Here is a 21,940-nt window from a genome sequence, read left to right as displayed (position 1 = left end):
AGAAATTGTTTCTGAAAATTACTTTTTTTTTTTCCATTTTAAATCCACTTTGACCATGATTTCCCCTGGTGCTGCAGTGTTATACTCTAAAATAAGCTGGTTGACAGTGGGAGGGAAAAGAGCCTGAGACCAGCAGTCAGAAACCCTGAGTTCTAGTCCTGCCACTAACTATGTGATTTTGGGCAAGTCACTTCTCTGCTCAGGGATTCAGGGTCCTTATTCATAAAAGAAGTACAGTGCTCTGAAATGTAGAGTCAGGATGATTTCTGTTGTCCCTTTCAGTGCTCTGATTCTAAATGACTTGCAACAGTGCTGAAGAATTATAAGTGAGGGCTTTTTCAGAAAGCAAGCAAGCAATTAACCATTCACTTAAATGAATGTCCTTTAGGGAAATTTCTTAGCAAGCACCAATAAGTCTCTAAAGAAAGGCTTTGCCCACTGGATTCACTAGATTGCCAAATAAAAGAAGGGTTTTTTTGGGGGGGGAGGAAAGATAGCATTATACTATGATATCCTGGGCCAAAAAGTTTTCTCTCCACCAGGACATTTATCTAGAAGAGGAGAACATTCATTCATTGAATAAATATTTGTTGATCACCTACTATATGGCAGGTACTAAGTAAGGGTACAACTTTAAACAAGACAGAGCACTCATCCTCATGGGGCTTCTATCCTGCAGAGGAGACAAATACACAAGATAAGTACAGATTGTGGTAATAGCCATAAAGGACATAAAGGGAGGGTGTGCTCAAGGCAGAGGAAACCTGCTCTGGGTATAGTAGGCAGGCAAGACCTCTCATAGGAGTGGTGTTCACTATGAGGTTGCAGGAGTGAGAAGGAGGGGGCCCTACAGAGAAATAGGGGGGAGAGCATTTTGGGAATATGGAGAGGTTTGGGATGGGAAAGTACAAGTAGACCATGTCAGATGCCCAGAGAGAGATGATGGGGTCCTGGACTAGGGTTGTACCAGTAGAAGTGAGAGCACTAAGTGGCTTTGAGATATACTTTCAAGATGGAAATGACAAGACTTGGTAATAGATTGAATGTGAGGAGTGAGGGATAAGGGGAAATCAAGGAAAATGTCTAAGTTTTGGCTTCCATGTCTAAGTTTTTGGCTGGTGCCACTTACTGAGGTGAGGGTACTCCTAGAGAGGAATAGGGTTCTTTGGCAGGAAGAGTCAAGAACTGTGTCTTAAATATAGTGCATTTAAGGTATCTTTTAGACTTCCCAGGGGAGAGTCCAGTAGGCCATGGGACCTACAGACCTGGAACTCAGGACAGAGGTCAGAGCTTACCTCAGAAATGGGGGTGTCACTGGAGCAAACAGGTGGCATCGAGTAGGTGGGACGGTGAGGTCATCTTGGGCAGTGGTCCTCTGCTTTGGCTACACACCAGATCATGCTCGAAGCTTGTACAAAATAACTCCCCAGGACCCACTTCCCAGTGATTCTGATTTAATTGAGCTTATGTGGGGTCTGGACATCTATATTTTTCAAAGCTCCCCGGAGGATTTTCTTATCTAGCTGGAGTGGAAGAGCCACTGCCCAAGGGAGAAAGTTTCCCATTCTTTATACCTTCCTCCTGTTTGGAAGACACTCTTCGGCCCTTCAGCTGACGTTCAGTTCTCCGTGTACCATGGCAGAGTCCCCTGTCTTTGATTTAACTCAGTGTGCCCTTGTCTTCCATGCTCTCGATTTCTGAAGCGACTCCTTGAGTGTGGAGGACTGAAGAACGCCTTCTTTCAGCCCATAATTCGCATGCTAACCCTGATGTGGTTTAGTGGTAGCCGGTGTTTGTCATGGTTGAAAGATGAAGAACCTGTTCAGCTTTTGTTCTTCCTTGTGCTGTAAGAATATTGTTGTGGTTGTGGTGGTGGCTATGAAGGGGCCGACATCTACAAGGAAAAACGCATCCTTTTGTTTGTATGTACGCAGCCACGGACAGATATTCCTTGAATTATGCTAAGTGTCTGTAGATACTTGGTAGCTCGTGTTTGAAGGTAATTTCCAGAAGGTTATTGAGGCTTTTAAAATTTCACCTGCTCTTACATTTTTCGTACTTAGCAGTGCTGCTTCAGGTCCTTTATTCTCGCCTACAACCTCCTGTGGCTTCCCTGAAGCCTTGGGCTAAGAGGAAAAAAAAAGCGTACTCACCCATCCGTATGCTGAGCTCACATCTCATACGGTCTCCAGGAAAGCCCAGGGAAACGGCTGTGGAAAGCAGAGGCAAGGCTTTATGAAGTTTACTTGTGACCCAGAGCCACATAAAGTCCCAGTGTTTAGAGGAGCCATGCAAGATGGTGTAGCCCTCTCCTTAGCCCTCAGGGAATCTGCCATTCCGAAAATGTGGCCTATTAAAAAAAATAACTTCCTGGGACAATTCCATAAGCTCTCTTGTTAATGTTTACAGCTGTATCAACACCACACCAATACTTCTTTTTTTGTATGTGTGTGAGGAACAGAATCCATGGATCTGACGGGGACAAGTGCTATATAATTTCCCAGTTGTGAAACTAGTTAGACCCAGCAAGATGCGCTGATGGAAGTTTGTGTGGGGTAATGGGGGAGCTATTAACTTTGTAATCGAATCCTCGCGGCTGCTTCTGCTTGCGTCGAAAACCAGCCTTGGCACCGCACAGGGCTTAGCTCTTAGGTGTTTCTGTGTGTCGACTGGGAGACTTTCAGTCCTCCATGGCAGCCGTGAGAGGGAGGGAAGATCGAGCGAGAATGCCAGCCCTGGTGGTGCCACACGATGAGTGGGAAGCTGCTCAGCTAGGACAGGAACCGTGTGCCGTCCAGGCCGAGCTGGCCAATGGCTGAAGACCACAGGCTCCTTGTTTGACCTCCGCAGGCCTTACTGAGTTGCTTTGTCTATGAGCACCTTGCTTGCTGGCAGTCTGGGGGCTGTTGGGGTCATCTCTAAAGGCCCCGTTGAGTTCTAAAATCTATTCATAATCCCGATAAGAAGTCCTAAACAATGGGGAAAGCAGCATAAAAAACAATGACTTTCCCTGACCACTTTTTCTCCTGGTCTCCCTGTCCCTCGTTCCAGCAGATGCCCCAGACTGACGCTGGCAGGAAATAGGGTGGTGGGTGCATTTCAGTTAATGGGCCTATTTGGAACATGTTTGGCTGCGGAGACAGCTACACTCATATTACCAAGCCTTGGCTTCCTGTCTGTTTTCTTTGGGCTGGGTAGGCAATGAAAAAGGAGACAGGAAAATACATTTTGGGGCAAATAAAATAAGGAATTTGTCTTATGAAGACAGCTTATAGCTGGGAATTCTAATGTTCACCTTAACCCTCTCCTCATAGATTCCTCTTGTCCGGTACCAAGAGGAAGATGAGGTGTTCTCGCTACCCATGGAATATACCTCCTCATTCTCAAAGGCTCTTAACAGTCCTCCTTCTGGGCTTTTTTTTTTTTTCTTTTATGGATAATAATCCTGATTCCCTCAGTTTTTCTTCAAAGGGCAAATTCTGATTCCAGTTATCACCTTAATGGCTCTTCTTTTTTTTTTTTTTAGAGAGAGAGAGAGCATGTGTGTGGGGGGGAGGGGCAGAGGGAGAGGGAGAGAATCTCAAGTAGGTTCCCTGCCCTGCACGGAGCCCGATGCGGGGCTTGATCTCACAACCCTGAGATCATGACCTGAGATGAAGTCAAGAGTCGGAGGCTTAACTGACTGAGCCACCCAGTTGCCCCTTAATGGCTCTTCTTTGAATCAGCTTCAGTTTCAGTTACAGTATGTTGGGGTAACATATTAAGTCCTCATTCTGGTACAGAATATGGAGGAAGGAATCTATAGTATATTTCCATTCATGTATGAGGCGTTATCATGTTTGTCCACTGCTGTGCCACTCCACAGATGTGCACTTAACTTATGTAGCACCAAGATTCAGAGGTTTTTCTGTTATACTTGCACCAAGACTTGCTGAGAATGATTTCATGATTTTCAAAAAGCCTTAGGACCTTAGTTATATTTTAATTTGCATATTTCTTTAATATCTAGAATGTCCTTAGATTTTAGACTTGAATAAACTAGAAGAGAGACAAAGTGTTTTTTTTTTTTTAAATAATGGATTCTCACATTCACATGGTAACCCAAAGGGTATTTTTCAATTTCTTATACAGAATCAAAAACATTCGCTCTGACTTAACATAGTTTATCATATGCTTTTAGGTTTTAGGGTCTCACAAAATATCCAGATTCCCCTGGAGAATTTGAGTTTCCTTGACTATATTTTTTTCCTCTTAAAGGGGTTCTAGGTTTGAGTTTTAATTTTTCAGAAAAGAGTCACAGTGAGGTGTAGTTGTAACATAAAAAAAGAAAAGTCACTTATGGTCATCTTGGAAATTTCCCTTTGACAAATGTGTTTGTCTCTGTTTCTACCCCAATTTTGGGATAATAAGTGTGACATGCACAGACTCTCTGAACTATGGGGAAGTTTCCTCCTTCGTGAAACAAGCAAACACACCCCAGCACACAACTACCTTTCCCACCGTCACCAAGAGAGGAGGCACCCAGAGAGTCTCTCCAGAGTTCCAGCGTCCTGGCCTCGCTACTGATGCTCGACTCCGAGTCACCCTCTGGGACCCTCAGCTCTCCATTCGTAGACCAGGGGTAGGAACGCTTGCCGCCAGATGATGCTTATAAAGCTGCTTAAAATGGAAGGCATAATAGAGACATTTCAGTATAAATATCAATATTGATGATTCCTTGGCTCAAACCCCCCAGTATGTATGTTCACATATCTATTTAGTATGGTCGATTGTTCAGCTAATTAATATGCTTTTATTTTATGATTTGCTGTTTCCAGGGCACAGACAGAAGCTTGATGACTCTAAACCTAGTTTGTTCTCTGACCGCCTCAGTGATTTAGGGCGCATTCCTCATCCCAGTATGAGAGTAGGTGTCCCGCCTCAGAACCCACGGCCCTCCCTGAACTCTGCACCAAGTCCTTTTAATCCACAAGGACAGAGTCAGATTACAGGTAAGACAGACTCCTAGGTTTCACCTGCACACGCTCCGGCAGGCTGGGGGTGAGGGGCTGCCGCGTGAGACGGACTCACGGCAATACTCCTGGGCTGTGAAATGGCTTTATTATTATGAAGGAATCAAGCCGTGAAGGATCTTACGGAACTTCTTCTTCTTCTTCTTTTTTTTTTTTTTAATAAAAAACAAATTCCAGTGTGCAGTAACTTTGGGATGAACTTTGGGGGAAGTCGCTGCTGATGCTGCACTCTGGAGCACTGTCGTGCTGCACACGGGCAGATGGTAATAACTATGCTCTCTGGGAGAATGTTTGTTACAAGTTTCTGGACCGTGCCCCAGGTGGCGCAGGGGAGAGCATCACACCCTCACTATTAGGAAATTAGTGTTACTGTCTCAGATTTGGGCTTAAATGTCTTACACGGATAACTATTTCATTAAGTGTGCTTGACGATTGCCCAGGGCTAACAGGAAGCCTTGATGGGTGGGTATACGGCCAGGTCAATGAGCGGCTCATCAGGCAGACAGATTTTGCTGCTGATTCACATTTAGCTCCGGGTCCTAATGCGGCATTTCTCTTGATACTACATTCTAGTAAGCTGCTTACTACCTTTCTTCTTAAAAATTAACTTCAGCGTTGCATTGCAAACTAATCATTCACATTTGGTGCAGTGAGACTCCCAACTCTCTCTCTCTCTCTCTTTTTTCTACCCCACTTGTGCAAAAACAGATCTTGCTTTTAGTGTGATGGCTTTTAGGTCATGGTGACAGAGGAGTGTGTCAATCATCATAGATCTTTAATTTGCTGATCACAAGTATTGAGAGCTAATGTCACCTAGTCATGTCATCTAGTTTCTGTTGTTGGCAGGGGTGGACTAGAATGGAGGGAAAATAACTCAAAGCAAAATGTACAGTAAACTCTCAACGTGGATCTGTTCTAATGGTTAGGTTTTGGTCGATAGTGGTTAGGTGTTGAGTGTCCTTAATGGTTTATAAACATAATCGTTTATAAATGGAATGACCTACCTCTCTATCTCTCCTGCCCATATTAGGTATATGTCTTCTTGGATGTTTACTTAGAGTAGGATTCTGTAGGTATATATATGTATTAGTCTGAATATAAGGGTATACCTGAGTATATATTTAAAAAATAATGCAGAATTATAAAAATAAACACTAAAGAGAACCAGAGTTCTGCATCAGAGAAGAACATTAGAACTCTGTGAAGAATAGCCATGTATTAGCCTAAATAAGTCTCTAAATGTTGATATGTAGGAATCAAAAGGTTAGTGCCTTTACTAGACATATGTCCTTGATAAAAATGCAGGGCTGAAATTCACACTAACTTGTGAATTTGAAGCTTGTAGCTCTAGGTGCTACTGCATTTAAAGTAGTGGGCTTTAGATCTTTGATTGAGGTCCATAAATAGCTCTCCTTTTATAGTAATCTTTAGACCATATGTGTGTATGGAAACATTTGGATACATATATAAAAGTGTTTATATATGATTTGTAAGGGACTTATGGTGGCTAATAAAATATATATGAGAAATATACATGTTCTGTGATTTGGCAATCCCTGGGTTCTTTAAATGTTTGATTCCTATAATCTCATCCTTAACTGCCTATTACATTTGGCGAATGACGAATGCTTTCAAAATGGCCTTTGAAAACTGGGTGTTGCTAGATCCACTTAAGAAGATGCTTTTCTCAAGGCTTTGCCCTCAGACCTAAAGATGACATCATAAAAAAAGAACCAGAGGACATTTTAGAAACTGAAGGTGTCTTAGATACAATTAACCAAGAGGCCAGTAAGAGTGGCGAAGAGGAGCTCCCATTTAGCAGCAGATGTAAGTGCAGAGAGTAACGCTCTGAGGAGGTGTAGGAGAGGGCTTGGGCAGATCAGGTCGTGACTGCCTCCGTAGACTGGGCTCAATGCTCCTCGTCATCCTCTTCCCTGTAGGGAGGCTCAGGAAAGTCAAGCTTCTCGTCTGTAGTTCTACATCAAGTTAGTGACAGAGCAGAATTAGGGCTCTCGACTCCTGATACAGTATGTTTTTTCTTATAAAATACCATGCTGCAACACCATCATCATCAATTACAAATAATATTTATATATTCACTGGATGTATTTCTAAAAATGAAAATATAAAACAGTTGTATTTCTAGGTACCAATAGCTTTCTGAAATTAAACCACGAGAGAATTAGCTCTGCATTTGGGATGACAGCACCAGTATAATTGATTTCTAGATCGGTCTTCTCGTTTTTCTAACATTCACAAGGTAGTGGGCCCAACAACTTCCTCCAGCCTTCCCGATTTGCATGTTGGCGCGCGCGCGCGTGCGCGCGCGCACACACACACACACACACACACACACACACACACGCCACGCCTACCTACTCCCAGCCGTATGGAATTTCTCTCCATGCTCCTGTATTGTCAGTGACATAATACAAGGGTCTACCTGAAACCAAGAGTGTGCACGGTTCTACCATGACTCAGATGAGTAAGAGAACCAAGAACATCTATAGCAGCAGCAACTTCCAAGTGAGTTGAGTCAATTTCATTTTTTTTCTCTCTGGGTTAATTGTCTTATTTATTTAGTAAGTATGAATTAGAGCCTTACCACATGTAGAGAATTGGGTGTTAGGTAATACGGGATGGGGGAGAAGCAAAGTGCGCTGTCCTTGGGTTAAAGTCTAATTGAAGACAGAACTATCCTTCCCAGCTCTTGCACAGCCACATCCTCTCCCCAGATGATAAGGTAGTTGTTCTCTGAGGACACGTTCTTCTCTCTGTACCCCCTTACTTAGGCTGTTCATCCTCCGGTGGTTACTGTTTGCTGAAAGGTGTCATCTATCCTTCAGGGTCACTGTTAGCTTCTTTAGGAAAGAGTCTTGGCACCTCTGTCTACAGGCTGCCTAGCCATCCTCTAAGCTTTAGTTGAGATTGCCTTATTTTACAGCTTCCACATTTTTTCCTACCCTGCTAGACTGCAAATTCTTTGAGTGATATATTACGGGGATTTATTTTGGTTCGTGCCTAGCACAGTGGTAGCATCTCGTGAACTGTTGAGTGAATGAAAGTTTATTTTTTTATTTTTATATTTTTTAAGATTTTATTTATTTATTTGAAAGAGAGAGAGAGCATGAGAGAGAAAGCATGAGTTGAGGGGAAGAGCAGAAGGAGAGGAAGAAGCAGACTCCCCACTGAGCAGGGAGCCCAATGAGGGACTCGATCCCAGGACCCTGGGATCATGACCTGAGCCGAAGGCAGGTGCTTAACCGACTGAGCCACCCAGGTGCCCCTAAATTAAAGTTTAGATGAGAAGAAATCTGTACAAGAAGGGCTGGGATGTCATGCGTTATTGGCAGTAACTGTTTCTAATTTCCTGTCCCAGGGTGCCATTGTTCCCTGGTGATGAACAATAATGGCAGAAATCACATTTCAGTATAATACTTACATAGTTAAACCATTTGGTTTCATTCCAGTGTAGGATCTACATAATTGCATTATTAATTTTAAATTCTACTTACGAGCCTTACCTATAATGGATTTTGTAACTTCTTTGCAGGATGTCACCTCAGCATTTTAGTTCATGGAATCCTTTGGATAAAGATGTTTGTCACCTCTCATTGGTTTGGCCCCCTTGATATCTCAAGCTCTTACCTCAAGACTGTAGATGATGATTGTGGTTGTATGGTTGCTGCTGGTTCTCCCACTTGCCAACAGAAAAGGGGTGACGTGAAGTTAGAAGTCATGAACTGAGGAAGTGATAGGCATTTAGTGTTTCATATTCGTGTTCTCCATTGTCTCTTGCGGGGCTAACGGTCCCAGCCATGCGGTGGGCTGACTTCTTTGCAATGCTGGTCTCATGGTGTCATTCTGTCCTAGTCATGAATGGCTGATGTTCTATCTGAGGGCCCAGGGCCTCCTATGGCTTCCTGAGGAAGTTGCTTCCTTCCTCTGTACAATTTTTTTTTTTAATCTTTCAGACATCTGGTGCCTGTCTCTGGGTGCTAGGAAACACCTAGTCTGTCACAAATGGCTACTTCTTTGGATTCAGAATGTGGTGATAGCAGTGGAGGAGGGATATTATGTTAGGAGATATTACTCAAGGTAATCACTATTTTAAACTCAGTACTTTGTGGGTGGGTGAGCTACACCTAAAACAAACAAATGATAAAAAGCAGACTTAGCCCTTAGGGTTTGGTGGATTGGGACATTCATCTAACCTTTGGGGTGGGCATTCTGCTGTTCTGTTATTCATTCATTCAAAAAGTATTTGAGTGCTTACTGTCTGCCAGGCATTCAGTGAACAAGATAGACCCAGTTTCTGCTGACAAGGAGCTTACATTTTTGTGCTAGATATAGTCTGTAAATGGATAAATAAGCATACATACAAGATAATTTCAGATAACACCATGCACTGAGAAATTAAATAGGGTAATGCATTAGAGAGCAACTTAGGGAAGGAAGAAGGTAATTTTGATTAGAAAGTTGGGACATGGTTCTTTGAAGAACTCGGAAGATCATGAGGAACAGCATTTCAGGCCATGGAAAAGTCATGCAAAGGCTCTCAGGAAGCAGTGACCGTGGTGGGCTCAGGGGGCAAGAAAGTCTGTGTAGGTGGAAATAATACAGAAAGGCAGGCAGGGAATGGATTACGAAGAGTCTTTGGGGACCTGGTAAGGAGCTTGGGTTTTGTTCTGATTGCAGTGGGGTGCTCTTAAAGGATGTGAAGCAAGAGAATGACATTATCTAATTTACATGCTTTTTAAAAATCACTTTGGTTGCTGTGTGAAGAGTGGTTCGTAAGGAGCAATGGTAGGAACAGGGTCATCATTTGGGAAGCTGCTGCTATAGCCCGGGAGAGAGTTAAGGACGGTAGCATTTGTCTTATTTCTTCATGACTCAGATCAAATGCCAGCATCTCTGTCAGGCTTCTTCCAGCCTACCCACACTGAGCCTAAGGCCCCCATATTCCTGGTCCCCTTGGTGACAATTATCTGTTTACACATCTGTCTCCTTCATCAGACTTTGAGCTTTTAAAGTTTAGGGCCATGTTTTATTTACCTCTGTGTCCCCATTGTCTTACACAGTGCTTATTGCTTTGTGAGTTTGGTTTGGTGATGAATGAATGAATGGGTCATTGACTTCTTCAGGAAGTGTGACCCATTATTATCCTCACCCTAGTACCTATTTGATTGAACTATTATTAGCTACCCTTTACTGAATACATATTGTGTGCCAGGCATTGCTGTAATGAGGTCAGTTCATATGCTCCTTACCACAGCTCTGTGAGGTAGGCGGCATTATTAGGCAAAGCTGAGATTCTGAGAGGCCAGACGCCTTAGATACCTTGCCCAAGGTCCCACATACAGCTGGGAAGGGGTGAATACAGGAATGGAAGCCAGATGTGCATTGCTTCAGGGTCCCATGCTCCTTAACCACTGTGCACTCTTGGGAGGCTGAAGCATGCTTCTGTCATGGGTGTTTCCTCCCATTTCTGTACCTGCTGACTTTCATTTATGTCGTTCTTCCCTACTAATGAACTAGTTTTGGATGAAGTTCTTATTGAAGCTTTAAAACAATTCTGAAAAGGACATATCTTACAGGTGGAAGAAGTTGTTTCTTTGAGACATGACTCACTAAAAGCTTCTTCAGCCATTATAGTCGATTGTGAGCTCCACATTCTTAGTAGGCAGTTACCCTCATCCCTATCAAGTCGGCCATATTGCTGACAATCTCAGTGATACGTGTCCTAGGGGACTAATTTCTTTCCTTTTTCCCCATTGGATAGTATTTAGAATCCCCAGAGATGATATTTTCATAAAAGGGATGCGTTAGGAGTATCTGAATTATGCTCTAAAGTGCAATAAAATTGTTTTTAATGATTAAATTACAGTTATGTGAGTATATATTCAGGGTAACACTTTTAGAAATATCTCAAAAAGCAGCTTGGCCAGACATCATGTAGAGGAATAATCTGATCAGCAGTTACATTGACTGAAGTCAACTTTGGTCTGATTCCCTATTCCCTTGGCCAACAACGCACCTTTAAATGCAAAGAGGATCTCAGCCAATTGGGCCAGCTGAGCTTGGGCTGTGTATGTTTGGCTGTCCTGGGCCTGAGTCCACTGTGCTCACACTGAAACACTGACTAGCATAATCCTTTCCTTTTAATGTGAAACAAGGTGGGAGGTGACATGGGCATGGGGTTGGGGGGTGGTGGGCGGTGGCTGTGTGAGGGAGAGCAAGGCCCGGGGACCATTAGCAGGAAGAGTGACCACAGGTGCCATCAGCGTGAGAGGGTGGTGTGGTGTAGAGAGTGGGGGAGATAAGCGAGGTTTCATGCTTTATGACCACCATGGTCTTACTCACCTGTAGGCATCTCGCATCTGAAAGAACTGCAATCACCGCATTCAGTTGAAAGGCTGACTGAAAGTACAGTTCTTTTACTTTGGTGGTGCTCTGGTTTAATTTCTGAAGTTATCAGAAAGTCCTGTCCCATCTTCTTCCTTTGAGATGGTTTGAGCAGGATAGCCAAGTAAATTTGCTGCTGCCGTGCACATCTGTGAGCTGGAAATCTCTTTAGAGGAGGTCACTGGTTACCGTCCTTATGAGAAAATAGTACAAATTATGTGTAATTGCCCATCCATTCAGCTCTGGAAGGCACCTTATGAAGAAGAGCAGAATTCATGTTCATCCTGTGCTGGCTTTGAAGAATAAGGCTCAGGAAGACCCCGTGGAAAGCTGGTGGTCAGTATGTCATGCTGTTTCTTAGCCTGTTAGCAGCGTCCTTAGATCAGCTTCATAAAGATTTCTAGACTTCTGTCAGTAGGAATTCCCTTATTAACTGAAGATGCTGTGGCTTCATTATGCTTTTAGAAAAACGGAGAGGGGCAATGTTCCAAGAAAAATGAATTTCTTGAGTTCCAAAAACTAACCTTTGTAATTTCCTCCTATCTGGACTAGAAGATGCATAGTTAATACCTAATTGTGGTAAGAAGAATCCATCTACATAATGCCTCGCTTTATCCTTCCCCAAGACTGTTTCTAGCCTATCTTTGGGTCTTTGCCCAGAGGAAGTCTTCATTTCTTTCTTTCATTCATTTCTAGAGCATTTTCTTTCTCTGTTTGGTTTTATATCTGGTTTTAGCTTTACATACACACATATATGTGCACATGTAATACAGACATAGAGAGACATGTACATATGTATATGTGTACATGGACATATGCATGTCTTTCCTCTTCACTAGTTGCCTGGAGAACTTTCTTGGCCCTTTTTACCTTTTGCAATGGACTGTAGGCAAAATAATCAGAATAGGAATCTAGCTTTGAATGAAATATTCACCCTACAAGGCCAGCCCAGGAGAGGGGCATATCAGGCATGCAATTTGATATAGCGGATGCTCTTGTGGTACATTTTGATGTTTAATCACTGATGGGCACCAGGGCTTCAAACTGAGAGTTGGTGTATATTGTACTGTGTGGTATTAAAAGTAACAACAATATATTACAAATATTATCAGTTTAGAAAGTGTTTTGATTCCATTTCCTCATTTTAATACGTGCAGAAATACTCCAGGAATAAAACTGTATGTCCCTCCTTTCATGTAAGACCATCAGATATTTTTCTAGGGCTTTGTTTATTTGGCTAAAGACTTGCTTTTTGACTGTTTCAAAACAGTTAGTGGTAGCAGTCTTTAAAAGATGGATATCACTGAAGAATCCATATTGTGAAGCCTGTTTAATGAATAAGAAAACTTAGGCACCAGCAGATTTCAGAAACTCTCAGAGCTAAAATCAGTGTCCCAGGAAGGCGAAATCTGACAAGGTAGTTTTAGGTAGAGAGGAGGTGAGGGGAGAGGGGAGAGGGTTAAGAAGAATGGTAAATGTTTGGAACAGTCATCAAGGTGAATGATGGGAAAGGAAAATGACTTTGGCCGAGCATCGCTGAGGAGCCGGCTAAGGATAGAGATAATTAGAAGAGCCAACCAGCACAGTTATGTGCTTCTCCCCTGCACTGGCTGTGGTTTGGTAATAGGGTTGGGCTCTGGTGTGGTGGATCATCAGTGAGAATGACAGTCTCTCCTAGGATTTGGTAGGACTTGGTACAAGTCAGGGAAAGAAGGAAGATATTGAGCCAATTACCAATAAGGAAGAATGTTCTGGAGGTCCATAGGTCATGGTAAACATGGAAGAACTTCTGAAGAGGAGTGGCTCATCTTGTGACTTTGGAGAATGAGCCAAGTGGAAAGGTTATTTGGGGAAATCCAAGTTTCAGGTCAGGCAGGAGGTAGGAGTGTCCTATGGAAAGCTTGAGGGTAGATGGGAGCTCTTGGCCGCTCCTTCAGCCATTCCTCACATGATGGCTGGAGGTTCCATCTGATGCTGCCTTGATAAGACACAGTCCTCTAGCTATGTGTGACCAGGGCAGTAGGGGTCTTCCAGTACTGTGTTCATGCATCCTAAGATTGTGTTAACTTTTGTCATCCCATCACACTGTGGCTTGCAGTCCAAGGAAAGCTCTGCTCTTAGGCCAACCTTCCTCCATCCTGTCTTGGACTTGACCAAATGCAGTGCTGTGCACCCTTGTACCTCTTTTTTTCCATCTTTGAGGGTTATTTTATAGTTCTGATGCTTCAACCCAGTGTGTTGGCTATTCCTCACAACTTTGTCTCATCTTGCGGCTTAGAAAGGTCGTTTCTAATTCTTTAAAGAGACTTTCATGAACGTGCTGGACATAACTAGGATTATAATGCCCTTGAACCTGCCACTATGCATCTCTCTCAAAGCCGACCATGAGTCATCTCAACAACCACTTTCTGGTAGGCCTTTTAACTGGCTATAGGTCACATTAGAGATAAGGTATATATCTTGCTGAGGTCAGGATGCGCAATGGACAGGTGAGCTATCTTCTAATCTAGGGCTTTGGTAACCCTAGGAGACAGGTTTTTAGTGAACCTGTTCTGCTTTCTTCTGATCATCACTGTGGAGCTCAGGTGTGAAAAGCTTGTTGTCCGCAGGCTGCTGAAGGTGACTTAGTGTTTTCAGTGGACTGCAAGCAAGTCATCACCAACAGAGGCTCCAAAAAAACTAGTTGACATTTAGATCTGACCAACGGTAGTGCTTTTCTCAGAATAAGGTGAATGGAGTAAGCGAATGTCTAGCGATTGTCTAGTAAAGGCATTACCTTCAAATACTTTACCTTCAAATGCATTACCTTCAAATAATGACTCTCACGTGGAAGAGGAAAGCCAGAGAGCAAAGCTAAGATTAGTAGTGAGTGGAGTTATGGGGAAACAGACTTTACTTAATAAAACTTTGTAGCCCTGCTCTGTCAAATAGAAGCCCTCTGCCTACTAGTCTCCACAAATCTTGCAATATTGTGCGGTATAACTCATCTTGGAGCAGCACCTTGAATTCGTTTAAAGCACAAGTCTCTCTCCTCTGTCTTCTTCCTCCCCTGGGCCTCAATGTCCTCTGAAGCATGTTTGTTTTGCTCCTTCTATTTGAAGATCATTCTTCTTGATAGGGAAGATTAAATCAGAATAGTGTTGGGTAATTTTCCTTTCTGACTGTCAGCAGTAAAAATTATGCCCATTGTTTTCAAACTTTGGCGCATATTAGGCATCACCTGGGGAGCTTGTTAAAAGGGCAGGTGCCCAGGCTTTACCCCTGAACCAGAAGGTATGAGGCGGAGCCTGCTCAGATCACAGTGGCAGGCCCAAGGCCGGTCACCGCAGGCTCCCCTGCTCAGCCAGAGCTGATCTGATCCAGCCTCAGGGATCTCAGGAGCCTCAGCCCCGTGGTGGTAGGATGGTGTGTGGAAGCAGCTAAGTGCCCCAGGCTGCTTGCTGGCTTTCCTGGGCTCTGCGCCTCATCCATTTCAGCTGCTGTTTGCCCTATACACCTTTCCCTGTTTGCCCAGTCCTAGACTGGACTTGTGCCCTGTTTCTATTATGATGCTGTCAGACGGAGATTTTTAAAAAGCATATCTGATTATGTCACCTCATACTTAGAACACCTCGGTGACCTTCCATTGCACTTAGGATAAAGCCCCAAACCTCTAGTGTGGCCCAGCAGGTTCTGCCTGCTCTGACTCCTCCCCTGTTCTCCTCTCATACGATTTTGAACCTTTTGTCGGTAATCCACCCACACTGGCTGTCTTACGTCCTCCAAAAACCGTGCTGCCTCCATCCCAGGAACCTGATACTCACTGTTCGCTTTGCCTAAAGCCCTCTTACCCTTACCTACTGATCTGCCAGACTCTTGCTTGCCACTGAGTTCTTGCCTTAATTATCACATCACGTCACATCACATCCTAGGCCCCCCAGGTGTGGTTGGGGTCCCCCACTGTGCGTTGCCATGGTGCCAAGGACTCTCCTTTCTAGTACTTATCATAGTTACATGATTAGTTGATGCATGTCAGTCTTTGAGAGCAGGGATTAGGTCTGTCCTTATTCACCATTAATATCCCTCATGCCTATCCCCCTACCACAGGAGGCCACTTGGTCCCTATTTTTCGAATGAATGAGTGAATGGTTGGATGGGCGAATGAATGAGCAGGAGATTATTCTTAGCACCACGGATACCATCATCCATCTGAGAGCAGGAATCACCGTGTCTGGGGACCCTCTATAATGCCCTAGCTGCTGTAGCTGACCCCCCTGGATGTTAACATCTGCCTGATTTGACCTGAACTGACTATAACCACTTCAGTATGGGGATTTGAACAGAAGTTCATTCCCCCTGGCCAGCCCCACATCCCAGTTATATCTCAACCAGTTCTGGTTCTGTGTGTAGCTTATTCCCATCCTTCTGCTGGCTTTACCATTGAGGTCCAGGGTCTGCCAAGGCTGAGGCCAGATTAGGTGTGACATGTGGTAGAGACTCTTGTTTCTTCTATTCAGTTTTTTTTTCTAAATAAGACAATCCCCTCATTTTTTATGAGACAGTTACGAGTCCCATTCATCTAAAAGTTGGTGATGCTTTGAAGGCACTTCTCATTACCTTGTCTTAATTCAACTTCCTTCTGTTTTTTTTTTTTTAAACTTTTGTTGTGGCATATGACCTCTTATACTGTACATATCATTTCTCGTTCTCTTCCCTGCTATTGTCTCCTAAGAGTGACTAAGTCCCTCTTCTCCCATTGTTTGCTTGTGACACCACTCATCATGCCCGGTGTTCCCTATGTAGCATCCAGTTTTATTCAAACAGTGTGCTGCTTTGTTCTCAGATTTCAGTCTACAGCTTTGTGAATCAGTTGGGTTGGTCTTCCGCCAAATGAATCAGGTAGCCATCTTGGTCCGTTTGAGGAAGCCCCGGGTGGGGACGAGAGGGGGAGTCAGCACCCTGCTCTTGGGGTCTTCTCTGCTCTGTAATGGGGGGGTGCTGTGAGGGCCAGTTCTCAGCCACCTTTCACAGCCAGCCCAAGTCTGCTCAACACACCTTCAGTAATTTCAGTGACAACTCCTGTCTCCAGAAGGGACTGAGGGTAGGGAGCCCGCTTTCCTGAGTAGTTAGAACTGTAGCATTTCCTAGTTGAAAAAACATCTTAGCCATAACCCATCCGTTCTCATCTCCTCTTCCAGGTGCGAACGGTGAGACTCCGAGAAGGTAAATCAGTGGTGCATGGCTGCACCATTGGTGCCAAAGCCTCCAGTCCAGGGCTTTCCTGTGCTGGGAGAGAGAAGCCTGTTTGTTTTAAGAACCATGTTTCCTACTAGTCAAGAGACACAGAAGTGAGTGGGAGAGCTCATTCTAAAAATCCAGTCTAGCTAACAAGGTTATTAGAGAAGACAGAATTTAAACATTTAGTATTTAGTGTAAATTGTTTTGAACTGGGAGTTAATGTACATATGGATGTGAGGGTATTTGTCTTGTGAATGATAGTAATATGACAGGAATAGTTTAGGATAGGAAATTGTAAACCTGCCTCTCTGTTGAGATGACTGGCTTTATTTGACCCTGGTAGCAGCTGGGAGGGTATAAATCGTAAACTAGTAGACTCTATACACAGTTCATTTTATTTTATTTATTTATTTATTTTAAAGATTTTATTTATTTATTTGACAGAGAGAGACAGAGAGCGAGAGCAGGAACACAAGCAGGGGGAGTGGGAGAGGGAGAAGCAGGCTTCCTGCTGAGCAGGGAGCCCGATGTGGGGCTCCATCCCAGGACCCTGGGATCATGACCTGAGCCAAAGGCAGACGCATAACAACTGAGCCACCCAGGTGCCCCACACAGTTCATTTTAAATACCCCAGTTTTCTTAAGAAATATTTGAGGTTTACACAGGTTGATGTGAGTACTGATTAGGGTAAAAAGAATGGGTGGAGGCTAAGGGGTGGGGAACGTGGAGCTTTCTAATTGTACCCTGCTCCCCAAATAGAGCAGGTGCTCCCGGTAGACACACGGAGCTTTGGCAGAAACCATTGGCTCCCGTAGGGTCACATTACATAGAAGCCTCCAGGCACCACAAGCAGGAAGGAGCCTTTTGGGCGCTGGTTCAGGCTTTGCCCCTGTTAACTTGTTTCCTCCCGTCTCTGCATGAAGTTCAACACCATGTGCATGGTGTGCCTTGTTGTGAGTGATTCTTAGGCAAGCAGGCCCTTCTTCACACCCACGCACGTTTAACTAAAGTGTTTACAAAAGGAGGCCCACTAAGCACAACCACTGTGTTTCCACGGTTAACCTCTCACTGGGCTTTCACACAGCTCCCTCCCACTCTGCTCTCCCCCCGCCCCCACTCAAACTTAAGACAAGATTTCTACATATTTTCCTAGAGTCTCTTCATTTTCCTAGGGTGTCTTTTTTTCTAACGATCTGCCTCCTTCCTCTCTTTTTTTGACCCCCAAGTGTTTGGAGTCCAATTATGCAGACATGGAATTACCTTCCAGTCGTTTGAGAGTATGGATCCTCTCAGAGCCGTGACTCTTTCTATACCGTTGTAGGAGATGAATGGCCACTCCTTCCTTTTCCCCATACTGGTGACTGAACTTCAGAAGCTATGGTCCAACTCAAAGAAGAGAGCTTGCTCTTCTTACATCCACAGGTTTAAATAAATGGTTGTCTCCATTTTTGCCTGATGCTAAGACACCTTGAGACATGGGAACCACTCTTCCCCAACTAGCATCTGGGAGCATCTCCTGGGTATGTTGCCTTCTGTACTTTCTGTTTTGGGGCTTTATGGCACAACCTCCATGTAGCCCAAGCAGAAGGAACAGCACTCTAGAAAGAGAACTTACGAAATCCCCTCTGACATTGATGCCCCATGGTTCATTTCTATCTTTAGAGCGGTTTTTAAAGATACAAGTACATGCTTTGAACATTTTTGAGTTAATTGTTTATATCTGTCCGTTTTAACTTCCCCAACTGCTTGCCTAAGCTTTTTCAAGGCAGGAAAGGTCTTTTGTGTCCCATCTACCCCTTAGGCCATCCCACTGCCACATGGGCATATAGAAGCTGTTTATCACAATAAGAATTGATAATTTGCTGCTCCACCAGAAGAGCATGCAAAAACTCCTCTCCCCCTGCCCCTCAAAATCCCTGTTAAGGTGGCAGTAACGACCACTTGTACTTCACGGATGGAAAAGGGACGGCTAATACGAGCCTTGCCCTTGACTTAGTGAGTTGGGAGAGAGACTGTAAAGTGTTCACAGACCTCTGGGCTCCTAGTGTCACCACACAGTGTTGGTAGTCGCAATGTCTCTGATAGACTCTGCCTCAGTTAGAACCAATGCTGAAGGATTCTTTTTTTTTTTCCCAAGTTTTTATTTAAATTCAAGTTAGTTAATATATAGTGCAGTATTGGTTTCCAGAGTAGAATTCAGTGGTTCATCACTTACATACAGCACCCAGTGCTCATCACAGCAAGTGCCCTCCTTAAGGTGCATCACCCATCTAGCCCATCCCCCACCTCCCTCCCTCCAGCAACCCTCAGTTTGTTCTCTACCTTTAAGAGTCTCTTATGGTTTGCCCCTCTGTCTGTTCTGAAGGGTTCTTTATGTCAAATGACTGGTTCCTTTTTATTCAACCTGAACCCTAAGTAGCTAGATTTGGTCTGTTCTCACAGAGGAAACCACGATTTCTTCTGGAAGGGTGTAGTTATAGACCCGAGGTGTCTACTAGGTAGCCTGACCTGATGTGCCTGGTGGTGGTTCTTGGTAGGCTTGCACAGTTCGATCTGGGGCCCATTTTCTCACTGGTTTCAACCAGGTTCTAGTAGCTCTCTCTGCCCTAGGTCCTCTGCTGCTTTCTCTCCTCTCTCATTTAGTCATCTTGCTTGTCACTTCCTGGCTGTGAGTACGGCAGGCCCCTCATAGAGGGAAGACCTGATTTTCTCTCAAGTTTATCTTACAGGTCAAATTTGATCACAAGTTCCCTTTTTAAAACCCCCATTTTAGGTGAGAGCAGAGAAGTTTGGGGGAGAAATAGGGTACAGTCCTATTTAAATGCTCATGTGCTATTTAGGATTTCAGATTTCCCAAGCACTAAGGAGTATGTGCACATAAAAAAAAAAAAGCACCAAAAGTTTTGTTTTTAAATTGTCATATCTATATAAAAACATATGTCAATACTTTGAATTTCTATAATATGGTCACAAAAATAATATTGATACTGTTTCTGAGGATTGTCATGTAAAAATAGTGAGTGATAGTTTTAAAAACACCATAAAATATTTAAAGCTCAATAGCAGTTTTCATTTCTTTTGAACAATTTCTGAGAAAGGAAGTTCACTTATCCTCTGAAAGCTCATGGGTGCTTATGAGTGGTTGCTTATAGAGAGTTGCTTCTATCCTCTGAGACACGAAAATCAAGAATATTCTCATTTATGTTGGAGTGGAAGACACGGTACCTCCCTCTGGGTTCCTGTAGTCAACGAGACAAACCATCTGGGGGGGGGTGGTGGACTGAAGGAGTGGGTTCTGTCAGCCCCGTGGGACCCGAAATCAGGGTGAAGACAGTTTCTTGTTTGTGAATGGCTAATTAGTAGGTTTGTCTCAGAACAAGGCCTTACACCTTTCCCTGGTAGCAACCTTAGGATTGACCAGTGATGCCTAAAAACCACCAGTCACCTGCTCTGACTCACCCAAGTTCACAGAGAATCCCAGAAGTCTCAAGTTTCTTCAGGAAGTTGAGTTCCAAAACTGTTTATGAGATCAGGTTAAGGTGACTTTTCTCTATTGTAAGCATTAATAATTGTCCATAACAAAGCAAATATGCTGTAATTGTGTATTTATGATAGGATTATGTTTTCTTGGTGATGGGGCATTTAGGAAGTCAAGATATTTTATAGCTCTTTTTTCCATTACAGGTTTGAAAAAAGTTAAGGTGTACATATTAAAAAGTATGCTAGACAGATTAGGATTTCTTGGTCTGGGAGAAACCAAGACTAAGAAAGAATACCATTAAAGTTTAATGATCATAAAGGATATTGACATGACCAGCATGGATATATTCCCCAAATAGTGGACTTTAAAACTACAGGAAGCTTTCTAAAAATTGTCCTTTGCTAAGATAAGAGATTATGGGCTGGAAACATAAATGTAGAATGAAGGTTCAGGAAAGGTAGAGGTTTTAACAATGGTGAACATTTGTTGGGTTCTTCCCATGAGCTCACTCTTTACTACTTTATCTGGTTTGACCTTCATAACAACCTGAGGAGGAAGGTCTTCTTATTTATCCCCATTATACAGACTAGGAAGCTTGAAGATTGGATAGATTATATATGATTTGTCCACAATCACACAGGCCAGAAACGGTGGAGCTGGGATTGATGATATCATTCACAGCGTATTAGAGAAGGCCTTGGGGTGTTGGAGACTGTTACCTTTTGTTTTTTTTTTTAGACATTACTGTCTCCTTTTTATATTATTTCTATGTGATCTAGTGGACCCCCATATGGCAGTTCTTGTGTCTTATTTTTCTATAGTAATTCTCTCTCCTTAAGTAGGTCATTATCATAGAATCTTAGGATGGTTACCCTGAAAAAGATTGGCTGGGCTCTGCAATCTGTCCTCTGGGACAAAAAACCAAAGAGACACCTCACTTGTTAAGGATAGTGAGAAGTTATTTTCGCTAATCTTGGATATCTTCAGGAAGGACCGCCACTAAAAGCAAAATTATCCTTTGGTAGACTGTTCTAGTGTATATTCTGGAAGTCAGGGACTTGATGCAGAAACTAAAACCTCACTGATCCAACTTCTTTTATCGCCTAAGGGGAAGTTAGAGAATGAGTAATTACTACTTCATTATAAAATTTCATTGTTCACTCAAGCCACCCTGGGAGGTTCCTTGAATGTTTGTTTACTGAGCACTTACTATGTGCCAGGCATCGCACCAAATTGTGTGGAGTCTGATCTTAGAAAACTTCAAGAATAACACTAGACAACCCAGCCCCCCTGGATCATTTAGAGTCAGATTTTTAATTTTTTTGAATGATAATGATGATTTGCCACTCCCTGGGTATTATTTAATCCTTACAACAACTCTGAGATAGTATTATCATACCCATTTTACAGGTGAAGTGATTAAAGCTCAGCAACATAAAGAAACATAATAACCCATGTCACACAGCAGGGCCTTGACCATGTGAGCTCCTAAAGAGAATAGTAATAATTTTAATATAGCACTTGACAGTTACCGAATGCTTTTATTTATATTATCTCATTTGCTTTTGTGACAAACATGGTAGTCGTTGTTATGATATTCATTTTACAAATAGCAATAATAACTTGTATTTAAGACGTACTTCATATGTACCAGGAATGCCAGATAACTCATCAGATAAGGCCATGTTCATGGAATGCTCCCAGCAACCCTAAGAAGCATCATTATTCCCATTTTACAGATGAGCTGTTGAGGCCCCGAAGTTTAAGTGGCTAGCTCCAGCACAGTGGGGAGCTTGTCTGCCCAGTGAGGGCACAGGACCATTTT

The 21,940-nt window shown here is 43.3% G+C and overlaps 1 protein-coding gene across 5 annotated transcripts in view; it reads left to right on the top strand.

Annotated features, from left to right (window-relative positions):
* The window catches only part of RUNX2 (RUNX family transcription factor 2), a 122,746-nt gene that overhangs the window by 60,752 nt on the left and 40,054 nt on the right, over positions 1 to 21,940 (top strand). For 4 of the 5 annotated variants that reach the window (XM_032409719.1, XM_032409723.1, XM_032409722.1 and 1 more), the window contains exon 4: positions 4,818 to 4,991. The exons of the other annotated variant lie outside the window; for it this stretch is intronic. In XM_032409719.1, the coding sequence (XP_032265610.1) occupies positions 4,818 to 4,991 (174 nt within the window). The remainder of the gene's footprint in view (positions 1 to 4,817; positions 4,992 to 21,940) is intronic. 5 annotated transcript variants of the gene reach the window in all.

The sequence above is a fragment of the Phoca vitulina genome, unplaced genomic scaffold (genome assembly GCF_004348235.1).
Source record: "Phoca vitulina isolate PV1807 unplaced genomic scaffold, GSC_HSeal_1.0 scaffold11, whole genome shotgun sequence".
NCBI lineage: Eukaryota > Metazoa > Chordata > Mammalia > Carnivora > Phocidae > Phoca > Phoca vitulina.
Note: the sequence above shows the minus strand (reverse complement) of the source record. Positions and strands in the feature narration are given on the sequence as shown.